The following is a 13112-nucleotide window of genomic DNA, read 5'->3' as shown; positions in this document are numbered from 1 at the left end:
TGCTCATGGATTGGAAGAATTGGAAGACACCACAGCTGGTGTCATCACAGTGCTGGACTTCAAGCTGTATTACAAAGCTGTAGTGATCAAGATGGTATGGTACTGGCAGAAGAACATACACATAGATCAATGAAACAGAAAACAAAACCCAGGAGTGGACTGTGAACTTTATGGTCAACTAATCTTCAACAAAGCAGGAAAGAATGTCCAATGGAAAAAGACAGTCTCTTTAACAAATGGTGTTGGGAAAATTGGACAGCCACATGCAAAAGAATGAAACTCAGCAACTTTTTTATGCCTTACACAAAAATAAGCTCAAAATGGATGAAAGACCTAGGAATCCATGAGATGGATGAGATGAGAACACAGGCAGCAGTCTCTTTGGCCTCGGTTGCAGGAACTTCTTGCTAGACATGTCTTAAAGACAAGGGAAACAAAGACAAAAATGAATTATTGGGACTTCAAGACAAAAAGCTATTGCACACCAAAGGAAGCAGTCAACAAAACTAAAAGACAGCCTATGGAATGGAAGAAAATACTTGCAAATGACAAATCAGATAAAGGGCTAGTAACCAAGGCCTATAAATCCAAGAACTTATCAAACGCAACACCCATAAACCAAAAAATCCAGTCAAGAAGTGGGCAGAAGACATGAATAGGCATTTCTCCAAGAAGACTTCCAAATGGCCAACGGACATAGGAAAAGATGTTCAGCATCACTCATCATCAGGGAAATACAAATCAAAACCACAATGAGATACCACCTCATACCAGTCAGGATGACAGAAATTAACAAGTGAGGAAACAACAAATGGTGGTGAGAATGCAGAGAAAGGGGAATCTTCTTAAACCGATGGTAGGAATGCAAGCTGGTGCAGCCACTCTGGAAAACAGTATGGAGGTTCCTCAAAAAGTTAAAAATAGAGCTACCCTATTACCCAGCAATTGTACTACTAGGTATTTTTTCCAGACCAAACAGTGATTCAAAAGGATACATGAACCCTGATGTTTATAGCAGTAATGTCCACAATAGCCAAACTATGAAAGGAACCCAGATACCCACCAACAAATGAATGGATAAAGAAGATGCAGCGTATATATACAATGAAATTTACTCAGCCATCAGAAACAATTAAATCTTGTCATTTGCAACCATGTAAATGGAATTAGAGGTTATTACCCTGAATGAAATAAGTCAGTCAGAGAAGGACAAATATCATATAATTTCATTCGTGTGGAATTTATAAAACAAAACAGATGAACCTAGGGGAAGGGAAGGAAAAGTAAAATAAGATGAAAAAGGAGAGTGAAGCAAACAATAAGAGACTCTTAACTACAGGGAACAAACTGGGGGTTACTGGAGTGGAGTGGATGTGGGGAAGGGATAATTGGGTGGTCATTAAGGAGGACACTTGATGTAATGAGCACTGGGTGTTACATGCCAACTGATGAATCATGAAACTCTACCTCTGAAGCTAATAATACACTGTATATTAATTAATTGACTTTAAATACATGAAAAATATTTTTAAGTTAAAAAAAGTTAACTGTTTTCCTCTTGTTTCTAGTTATTTAAATAGTGACCACTTATAGTTTCCATTAAGCAAAATTAAACTTCTACTTTTGCCATATAAGAATGGAGAAATTGCTCTATTTATAAATATGCAAAGCACTTTTTCGTTTAATGCATATTTAAAACCCACATTTTGGAATGATATGCAGAGTACTCTAAATGTACAATGATAGCTGTTTAAATTCCTAACTTTAATAAGTAGTTGAATGCTAAAAATTAGTTGAAAGACAAGAAAAACTAAAGTCATAAGAGTAAAGCACTGGATGCCCTTTATTAGTCAGATGCTCTTTATCTGGAAAATGGGAAAGGTACCATCTGTCCTCACCTACATACCTAAAATATCTTTTATGAGTATACAAATGAGATGAAGCAAGAAAACTCTTGGTAAGCTGCAAGTATTAAATGTAAAATGTTATATTTGAATAGTGTTATAATTTATTATTTTTAACCAATTTTATTTTATTTTTTAACAGATTGCTTTGAGAAACTGTAGCACACCTTTATTAAGAGCTTACTGTGGTTCCTTGGAAGATAAGAGGTCTTTGTCACTCAACTGTTAATTAAATATCCATGCTAATTATTCCTTTCTTCCAGATCATGAATGATTTTAAGGACTCTAACTGTAATCAATAGAACAATTACTTGAACTCTGGTTAACAATCTTTAAACTATTCATCAAAGTCCTAATTATACATTACATCTTATAAGTACCCATAAATAGGGTAACAGCACATTGAGTTTTTGTGTTAATAGGCAATTAGAATAATATTAAAAATTGAAATCATACACAGTTTTGATATTTCTTCTTTTAGCCATTCCCCATGGAAAGACTTGCAAATATGAAAGTACATATTTCTCTTGTAAATCATAAAGGGCTTGATGTAACCAAAATTAGTAGGTATAAATATTGAATAAGAGATCTAAATACAGTTTAATATTGTTTTTAGCAATGACATCTAGCTTCTTGACCAAAAAGACATGTGATGCTTAAGAACTGCTATTTTACCGATTTTATGAGCCACAAACTGAGGTTAATAATAAAACAGGATTACAAATAACATACAGAACAGGATAAAACAGAAGAGTTTTGGTTTGCATGATCCCTGTACTTAATTACTGATTATTGTGAGGTTTCTCTTACACTGTCTTACAATATGTGTTTAGTTTGTCTGGCCCCACCTGAAGGCAAGAACCAAACACTTAATTCTTCTTTGGATCTGTGCACCAAACACAGTGGTCATACATGCTATAAGTAAATGTTGACTGAGTTAATGAACACAAAGCCATAATTTTTATAACAGTTCTTCAGGGATATATTTTATACTCATAGGGACAGTCAGGGGTTTAATTTGGGAGATTTTTAAAAAAAGATTTTATTTATTTGTCAGAGAAAGAGAAAGGGAGAGAGCACCAGCAAGGGGAGCAGCAGGCAGAGGGAGAAGCAGGCTCCCTGCTGAGCAAGGAGCCTAATGCTAGACTTGATTCCAGGACTCTGGGATCATGACCTGAGCCAAAGGCAGACGCTTAACTGACTGGGCCACCCAGGCATCCTTGGGAGAGCTTTTTATTAGCAGTTATAGAATTGTTCCTGGTGACTTCATGTTACTTTAAGAGACTAGTCCTGACTGACAGCATATTTTAAAATTTTTATAGTCACGGTTCTAGTTTATGTAATGTAACATACATATATTGTTAAATTATTTAAATAATTTTCAATAGATTTCAAGAAAGAGTTGTTATATTTAAGATTGTTTATTCCAAGAAAATATGTCATTAACTGTGACTCAAATTACAAATTAAAATAATCATTTGCCTTATTGCCTATAATGTTCTTTTTTAGGTTTGGAATCATACTTGAAAAAATTAAAACCATAATTAATGATGATGCAAGATACATGAAAGGATGCCTGAACATGAGGACTCAGAAGTGCTACGCAGTGAGATCCAACATAAATGAATTTCTTGACATAGCTAGAAGAACATATACAGAGATTGTAGATGACATAGCAGGTAATTTAATTGCTTCACTGTATTTTTCTGTTTTTTCTTAAATTAAACCTTTTTAGAACATGTGCTTTTCTGCTGGTGATAACAGGCCATGCATATTTTTAAAATTTTGTTACCAAAAGAGATAAGGTTAACACTGTCATTTAAAATATATTAAAATACGATTTTGAAAATAAGTATCTCTAAGTGTTAGAATGTGTCTGTTTTTTTCTCCAAACTTAAATATAGAGTTTCTTCAAACTTAGAGTTACCTGAAGACCAGGACATGTTTGTCTACCTTCATATAACATTGTATACAAATTATATGAAAAATGCAGGCTGTCAGTACTAAGTGATTTCAGAGGAAGAGATGTATTTGTCTAGAAGAGGTAGCATTTGAGCAACTACCACTTTATTTAATTTCTAGTTAAGTACTACTTCATTTAACAAATTTATGGAATTTCTTATAAATATAGACACTGTTTAGGGTACTAGGACTATATTGTGAACAGGATAAAGTCCCTGTCCTCATGGAGTTTATGATATAGTAGGGAAGACAGACAAGAAAGAAATGCCTGTGTGTGGAATGTATATGTGTGAGTGTTTGTGCATGTGTATGTGTGTGTTCATATGTATAGATAGGTAGATAGATCAGTATATCAGTCACATAGACCATATACTATAATGGGTATAAATATATGATGAAAAATATAGCAGGTTATAGGGGTCCAAGATTGATTGGGTGTGGAAGCATAGAGGATGGGAATGTTTTTAGTAGACAGAATAGCCTAGAAAGGAATCCCATATACTGGCAATGGTACAAACCAAAGCACAAAGGTTAATGAAACCTCAGTGGATGAGAAAAGAAATTGGTTAGGATGGAATGGGGTATTCCCTGATAGAACTTGCAAGAGATAAGATTAGAAATGTAGGCTGGGGACCAGAATTTGTCTTTGAAGGCTGGGTGTTTGGGGTTTTTTTCTTCCCCTTAGAGAATGCAGAGGCACTGAGACATTTTTTCTCTGTAGAGTGAAATTAATCAAGAAGATTGGTTGAATGGGGCACCTGGGTGGCTCAGTGGGTTAAAGCCTCTGCCTTTGGTTCAGGTTGTGCTCCAAGGGTCCTGCGATCGAACCCTGCATCAGGCTCTCTGCGCGGCGGGGAGCCTGCTTCCTCCTCTCTCTCTGCCTGCTTCTCTGCCTACTTGTGATCTCCATCTCTCAAATAAATAAATAAAATCTTTAAAATAAATAAATAAATAAAAATTTAGAACTCTGTGGTAAGTTTGAAGTTGATAGGAAAATTTGGATATTTTAAGTATTTGTTGTACCACCATTTCCTTTTTGGAATATTTTGTTTTACAAAATATGTTTTGTAGAGAGAATTTCTTATTCTGAACTAATGATTATAATAATTTACATGACTATTCACTTTTTAAAAAGTTAAGTGAAAACATATTCTAATAGAGTATGAAATAGTCTTAGTTTAATTTTTAACAGTTTTTTTTTTTTACTTTCAAACTACCTACCTATAAAATGACTATCTTTGTACTACCAATTTTTTTCTTAAAAGAGTACTTGACCACCATATGTATTAGACATTAAAAATCTTTATAGTGGATAAAGAAGATATGGTCCATATATACAACGGAGTATTATGCCTCCATCAGGAAGGATATATACCCAACTTTTGTATCAACATGGACGGGACTGGAAGAGATTATGCTGAGTGAAATAAGTCAAGCAGAGAGAGTCAATTATCATAATGGCTTCTCTTACTTGTGGAGCATAAGGAGTAACACAGAGGACATTGAGAGAAGGAGAGGAGAAGGGAGTGGGGGGAAATTGGAGGGGGAGATGAACCATGAGAGACTGTGGACTCTGAGAAACAAACTGAGAGTTTTGGAAGGGAGGGGGGGGTGGGCGGTTAGGTGAGCCTGGTGGTGGGTATTAAGGAGGGCACATATTGCATGGAGCAGTGGGTGTGGTGCATAAACAATAAATACTGGAATGCTGAAAAAAAGAAAATAAAGTTAAAAATGTGTAAATAAAGAAAAAAAACTTTACAGTTTAAAAGAGTAGCAAGACCTTCCTATTTACATATAAAAAACCAAAAAAAGTGATTTTTTAAAAACAGTAATATTCTCATTAAAATTCTTTCTGTTTTTCTTGTTTCTGGCCACTAGGAATGATATCACAGCTTGCAGAAAAATATAGTCTTCCTTTAAGGACAAGTTTTAGCTCTGCTCGAGGATTTTTCATTCAGATGACTACCGACTATACAGCTCTACCCAATAATCGACTTCCTTCAGAATTTATTAAGGTTCATTTTAGAGTTTTGGTTTGGGAATTATTTTTTCTGAAATACATTTTACATTTTTTCAGACATTCCTTGAATTTTACATGCCAAATATTTCAAATGTTCTGTATATTGCTTTCCTATTCCTGTAAATCTAACAGTTATACTAATGTAAGAGTTGAGTTAGAAACTTCTAATTTTCTTATTTTGGGGGAGAAACACCAAACAGTGCATCCCACAGTTCTGGAAGCTTGGTATGTATTAAAAAAAAAAAAAAAGGAAATTTAAAAAGTCCAAAAGATAATTTGATCAAAGGAGTTTGGAAAATATTGTACCATCTTCTGTCTTAGGTAGTTCTCAATGCACATTTGCCTATTAAAGGTTTAAAAATCCTGAAATAAAGAAATCTGCTAACTTTTTAAAATCCAATATTGCCATACCTTTGAACCAGGGAAATATTTATTCTTAATACATACTCACATCTTCATGATATACCAGTTTGGGAAAAGTCTAACCCACTCTAATTTTGTTTTCTGTGCTCTCAGGGGGTACCTTTTTTTTTTTTTTTTTTTTGACAAAAACAAACCATTTAACACATTGTATTAACAGGTAATGGGGGATAGAAAAAGCAAAGAATTGGTTGAGATATGGTAATGGGATTAGAAATTGAGTGAGGTTCAGATATGGGGCAAGGGCTAAGATGGGTCAGAGTTGGAGTGAATATTACTGATATCTGTCATGCATATTACTGGGTAATAAGATGTACTGTCTGACATTTCTGCAGAGCTATTTTAAGATCTGTTCAAATAGTTGTGCCAAAATAATGTAGGTTAACTTTAAGGGCTTTAACTTTGAAAGTGTTCTTTTCTTTTTTGCAGACATTATTTGAGACATTATTTGTGATGCTTTATCTCCAAAATTAATTAACCTAAATATCTATACTGTTTAAAATGTGTATGTTTTATTTTATAGGAGTGTACACACATCTTGATAGTTTTTTAATTTTGTTTTTTAATTTCCTAGCAGATATCTAAAGTGAAAAGTTCTTATACCTTTACATCAGCAGACTTAATTAAAATGAATGAAAGATGTCAAGAATCTTTGAGAGAAATCTATCATATGACTTATATGTAAGCCCATTTGAAATTTTTGAATATTAAGTTGGTTCAACTTGAAACATTATAATAAATTTTCATTAATTGACTTTTTGTTTGATAGTAGAAAATTATAAAATTATGATTGTTAACAAAGAAAGAACATTTCCTGGAAGAACAGTTAAAACTTTTAAAGTCTGTCATTGTGTTTGGGATTGCTCAGCCTTACAGAAGATTTAGGGCAAATCTATTGCAAAAACAAAAACAAAAAAAATCATTATACTTAATACTTCCATAGTACGCATTCTACCATGATGCAGAATTTGACACATGATGGGCTTATCTTGGGCTTCATTCAGTTATTCATTTCCTATGGTATGCAAGCCCTGAACTTCATTTATATATAAAATTACAATAGTGCCAGTCTTTTGCTGATCATGAAACAGTAGCAGTACAGCTAGAAATAAGAATAGATCATTCATGGGTGGGGTGAGGGAGGGCCTAGCAAAATAAAAAATGATCATTCATAATCAATGAGCTAAGTTGATAAAGACAAATGTTGGACTTTCAAAACAATTTCAAGGCATAGACCACAGAGATTATGAGATCTAATAGGTTCGGGGAACATATTTCTCCTCATAAGGGAAAAACCAAGACCTTGAGCTAGTATCAAGAGTCAGATGCATAACCAGCTGAGCCACCCAGGCACCCCTTAAGATTTGTTTGTTTGTTTGTTTTAAGTAATCTCTACACTCTTTCTCTTGAATTCATAACCAGACCAAGAACAGAGCCAGTCAGGTGCTCCAAGGAAAACCTTTTATATTATGTCACAGTGTAACACCTCTGCTACATAAAAGCTTAAATAATTATGCTGTTAGGGTGTGTCTGTGTGTGTGTGTGTGTTATGAAAGAGAGAGAATTTAGTAATTTTTATGTTGAATTTAACATTAAAAAAAACCAAAATAATTAGCAGGTGGGGTCTGTTGAAGTATATTAAGGTCTTGTTTGACCTATAAAATAATTTTATTAATGAAAATTAATTTTATTAGTATTTAATAACAGCAGTCATTTCTAAAACATGATGTTAACATACCGGAAGATGCATTCTTGCTACAAATTTCTTGAACTCAAGGAACTTCAATTTCCTAATCTCTAAAATGAGGCAAAAGAACAATAGATTTACCTGTGGAATACAACTGAACTCTGAATGGTATTTTACCCTAGGCAATACATTTGATATTGTTTTATAATTATATTGTATGTCTCTCTTTAAAATCAATACCTGACTTCCAAATGTATACTTTCAGGATAGTGTGCAAACTGCTTAGTGAGGTTTATGAGCATATTCATTGCTTATATAAACTATCTGATACTGTGTCAATGCTGGATATGCTACTGTCATTTGCTCATGCCTGCACTCTTTCTGACTATGGTAAGTTACTTTCTTTGGAATAAATATGTTGTGTACTGGGGTGCCTGGGTGGCTCAGTGGGTTAAGCCTCTGCCTTCAGCTCAGGTCATGGTCCCAGGGTCCCATGGTTCTGGGATCAAGCCCTGCATGGGGCTCTTTGCTCAGCAGGGAGCATGCTTCCCCATCTCTCTCTGCCTGCCTCTTGGCCTACTTGTGATCTCTCTCTCTCTCTATATCAAATAAATAAACAAAATCTTTTAAATAAATAAATAAATAAATAATTATGTTGTGTACTGAAATTTGTATTCCATCCAAGTAATTTTATATAACAATTATGAATGCTTTATTTTTTTACCTGAAATATAGCCTCTTGCCTATGGTCTTAGACTAAGACTTAAAGTAGAGGAAGTAAAATTACTCTTAAAATTTATTTTTAAAAGTAAGAAAATTGTTTACTGAGAAATTGACAAGTGAGAAAGAAAATACTGCAAGAAACTTTAAAAAGTTTCCCCAAATAGGAAAGACTGAAAAACTTCCTCCTTGGTGAAAATAACAGTGATCCAAAATGATAAAGTTCAAGTCGGAGTGAGACTCCTGAGAAGCAGTGTGACAGAAGCAGATGAGAGAAATGAATCTCCAAGTGAACATTTTCTAAACTAGCTCTTTAGATGTGAGCATCTTAAGATCAGGGATTATATCATATATTTTTAATAGTTTTCTTAGCTATTAAGATATTTGATGTTGCTCCATTTTAATTTGAGAGGGATCATCCTGAAACTCCAAACTTATAAATAATAACTTCTGGTGTTAAAAATTATTTTCTAACCAACCTCTCTCTCTTATAATGAATGCTTTTGAGTTTATCCATGTGTTTCCTGTAGAAGCATATAGGATTTTTTTTTTTTAGAAGCATATAGGATTTTAGTGTTTCCTTGTCCCCATGTCCTGTCTTCCTCCCTTTACCTTAGAAGGTATTCATAGAAACCTGATCCTTATATATTTCTATAAATTAATATATTTTGTGTCTGTTTTGCCTATCATCTGGGTATTCTTTTTAGACAAAATTTGTGTAAGTTTCTGGACATAAAATTATATTTACATTTGGTTCTACTTTATATCCATACATCACTTGAAAAGCTAAGTATGCCAAATTTGAAAAAAAGCCTAAGATGGGATTAAGTAAATGTGCAATTTTGTAGTACTGGTAATTAATTGTTATTTTAAAAGTATTATCAGGATACTTGGGTGGTTCAGTTGTTAAGCGTCTGACTCTTGATTTCAGCTCAGACCATGATCCTATGGTCATAAGATTGAGTCCCATGTTGGGCTCCACAGTCAGTGGGGAGTCTGCTTGAGATTCTCCTTCTGCCCACCCCCCAGCTCACACTCTCTCTCTTTCTCTCCAAAAAAAAAAAAAAAAAAGTATTATCAGGGTGCCTGGGTGGCTCAGTCAGTTAAATGGCTGCCTTCAGCTGAAGTCTTTCATCCCAGAGTCCTGGAATCAAGCCCCACATTGGGCTTCCTGTTTGGAAGGAAGCCTGCTTCTCCCTCTTCTGCTCCCCCTGCTTATGCCCACACTTTCTTTCTTTCTCTCTCTCTCTCTATGTCAAATAAATAAATAAAACCTTTTAAAAAAGGTATTATCAATGGCTAATTGACTCTTTTTAATCTATATAAATCTGGAAATGTTACACAGACTATTTTTGAGCTCAGGACAATGACAAAGAACTAAATCCTAGGGTTCCCTGGAAGTGAATAAAAGTTGTGATGGTGATTAGAATGCGTCAGTTACAATCTAAAGGAATTTTGGTAGAGATTTAAGATAAAAAAGTACCTTAATGCTTTGTCCCAAATTGACCCTAGTAAAATCACACATACACACCATACAGAACATTAAACATAAATATTTTAATCTTATGAAACCGTTCTTTTTCTTTTTTTTTTTAGTTCGGCCAGAATTTACTGATACTTTAGCAATCAAACAGGGATGGCATCCCATTCTTGAAAAAATATCTGTGGAAAAACCTATTGCAAACAATACTTATATAACAGAAGGAAGTAATTTTTTGATCATAACTGGACCTAATATGAGCGGGAAATCCACATATTTAAAACAGATTGCCCTTTGTCAGATTATGGCCCAGATTGGTAAGTTATGGTTTTACTTCATACTTAGCAATTCTGTTTCCCATTTGAAATGCTTTGTGCCTAATATTTTAGATCCAGGTGCCTTAATTAGTTTGGAGTAGGTTTTCTTACCTAAAAATACAATAGTGCCTATTATGTAGATCATAACTTTTACTATTTGGTATATTAAGCTCCATCCAATTTGGATTGCATTGTACTAAAAATTCTATAAGGTGTAACAGAAGTAAAAACTACCTTACTTATAACTGTTAATGTTGTATCAGTTATTACTAAACTGAATCATATCTTTATTTCTAATTCAAAACCAAACTTTGTGTGAGAAAAAGTAAAATAAGTAGAACAAGCTGTTGCCTTTAATAACTCATTTAAGATTTTTCCAAATTATAACATTGGGGAAAGAAACTTACTTAAGGGATACCAGTAACTTGGGCACAACACTTGATACACATTATGTGTGCATACATACACAATGAATTAGCTGTCATTGGTGCCACAATGTCATATATTTTCTTGGTGTAGGGGTATAACTTAGCTCTGAAAACAAGGTTTCCTTGAGAACTCTATGAATCAGAAATGAGATGATTTGTTCTAATGCAGTGGTTCTCAACCAGGGATGATTTTGGTTCCTCCTCCCACTGCACTCCTGGCCCCCAAACTTGGCAGTGTCTGGAGACATTTTTCGTTCTTAATGCTGAGGGAAGTATAGAGTCCAGAGATATTGCTGAACATCCTACAATGTACAAGACATTACTCCTTCCTCTGACATATGTAAGAAAGATTATCTAGCCCAAGTTGTTAGTAGTGTGGTGGTTGAGAAACCCTGGCCTAATGTAATAAATTGTAAGTGGAATACAACAGTAATAATATTGGTGATACAGTGCAGATTTACCCTTACTACTGGGAAAGAAAATCAGAAGTAAATGGGTGAAGAGTAACTATTTTATTGGGTTTATAGTTGTATTGGAATGAAAAGGACATCTAATTTCCTTCCTCTTATAAAGAAACTGATTCATATGTGATAATAATCTTATTTCTATTTTAATAGTTATAAGGAGCTCTGTCCTTTAAAAAAAAAAAACAAGCTATGCAATTGTTGACATCTGTAATTGTTAGAGCATTCATTATACTGACTTGAAATCTGACCTTCTATAACTTCTGCTCAATAGTCCTAATTTTTATCTTCTATGCATCACAGAATAACCCAATCTCTTTTGATAATAGCCCCTCAAATATTCAAAGAAAATTATTCTACTTCTCTTGTCACTCATTTTAAACTTTTAAAATACCTAAAAGTATATACAGTATCCCATATAATGTGATCATAAAGGAAACAGTAGAATTTGAAAGGCATGGAAATTAAGACCATAGGCTTTGGAGCTAGACCTTGTTTGTCTAGTTACTAACTCTGTGATCTAAGGCAAATAACTTAACTTCCTTGGTATTCTTATCTGTAAATGAAAATTATAATAGTACTCAATTCTAAGAATTGTTGTAAAGACAATGAGATAAGGTGCCCTTTGCCTCAGGTCATGACCCCAGGATCTTGGGATCAAGCCCCCCATCGAGCTGCATCTGGCTCCCTGCTCAGCGGGAAGCCTGCTTCTCCCTCTCCCACTCCCCCCTGCCTGTGTTCCTCTCTTGCTGTCTCTCTCTCTCTCTCTCTCTCTCTGTCAAATAAATAAATAAATAAAATCTTTTTAAAAAAATGATTAAGTGAGATAATTATATAAAATACTATGAATGTAGGGAAGGGTATAGGAAAGAAGGAGATTTTCCAGGCAGAGGTAAGAACATATTCTTTTTTTTTTAAATAATTTTTAGAGATTATGCTGAGTGAAATAAGTCAAGCAGAGAGAGTCAACTATCATATGGTTTCACTTATTTGTGGAGCATAACAAATAGCATGGAGGACATGGGGACTTAGAGTGGAGAAGGGAGTTGGGGGAAATTGGAAGGGGAGGTGAACCATGAGAGACTATGGACTCTGAAAAACAATCTGAGGGTTTTGAAGGGACAGGGGGTGGGAGGTTGGGGTACCAGGTGGTGGGTATTATAGAGGGCACGGATTGCATGGAGCACGGGGTGTGGTGCAAAAATAATGAATACTGTTATGCTGGAAATAAAAATAAATAAATAAATAAAAATAATAATAATTTTTAAAAATTTTTTATAAACATATAATGTATTATTAGCCCCAGGGGTACAGGTCTGTGAATCACCATGTTTACACACTTCACAGCACTCACCATAGCACATACCGTCCCCAATGTCCATAACTTCACCACCCTTTCCCTCCCCACCCCACCCTCAGTTTGTTTTGTGACATTAAGAGTCTGTAAGAACAGGGGTGCCTGGGTGGCTCAGTGGGTTAAGCCTCTGCCTTCAGCTCAGGTCATGATCTCAGTCCTGGGATCGAGCCCCACATCGGGCTCTCTGCTGAGCAGGGAGCCCGCTTCCCCTTCTCTCTCTGCCTGCCTCTCTGTCTACTTGTGATCTCTGTGTCAAATAAATAAATAAAATCTTTAAAAAAAAAAAAAGAGTCTGTAAGAACATATTCTAAAGCAAAAACAAAGACAAACCAAAAAAACCCCAGTGTGATGTG

General features: G+C 34.6%; 1 protein-coding gene across 2 annotated transcripts in view; it reads left to right on the top strand.

Annotated features, from left to right (window-relative positions):
• MSH4 (mutS homolog 4) overlaps positions 1 to 13112 on the top strand; it is a 103406-nt gene that overhangs the window by 70422 nt on the left and 19872 nt on the right. For both annotated transcript variants that reach the window (XM_032301674.1, XM_032301673.1), the window contains exons 10-15: positions 2047 to 2111; positions 3414 to 3583; positions 5745 to 5881; positions 6884 to 6987; positions 8259 to 8383; positions 10310 to 10510. In XM_032301674.1, the coding sequence (XP_032157565.1) occupies positions 2047 to 2111; positions 3414 to 3583; positions 5745 to 5881; positions 6884 to 6987; positions 8259 to 8383; positions 10310 to 10510 (802 nt within the window). The remainder of the gene's footprint in view (positions 1 to 2046; positions 2112 to 3413; positions 3584 to 5744; positions 5882 to 6883; positions 6988 to 8258; positions 8384 to 10309; positions 10511 to 13112) is intronic.

Source organism: Mustela erminea, chromosome 10, assembly GCF_009829155.1.
Source record: "Mustela erminea isolate mMusErm1 chromosome 10, mMusErm1.Pri, whole genome shotgun sequence".
Taxonomy (NCBI): Eukaryota; Metazoa; Chordata; class Mammalia; order Carnivora; family Mustelidae; genus Mustela; species Mustela erminea.
The sequence above is the reverse complement of the archived record's forward strand: the minus strand, read 5'-3'. Positions and strand labels throughout refer to the sequence as shown.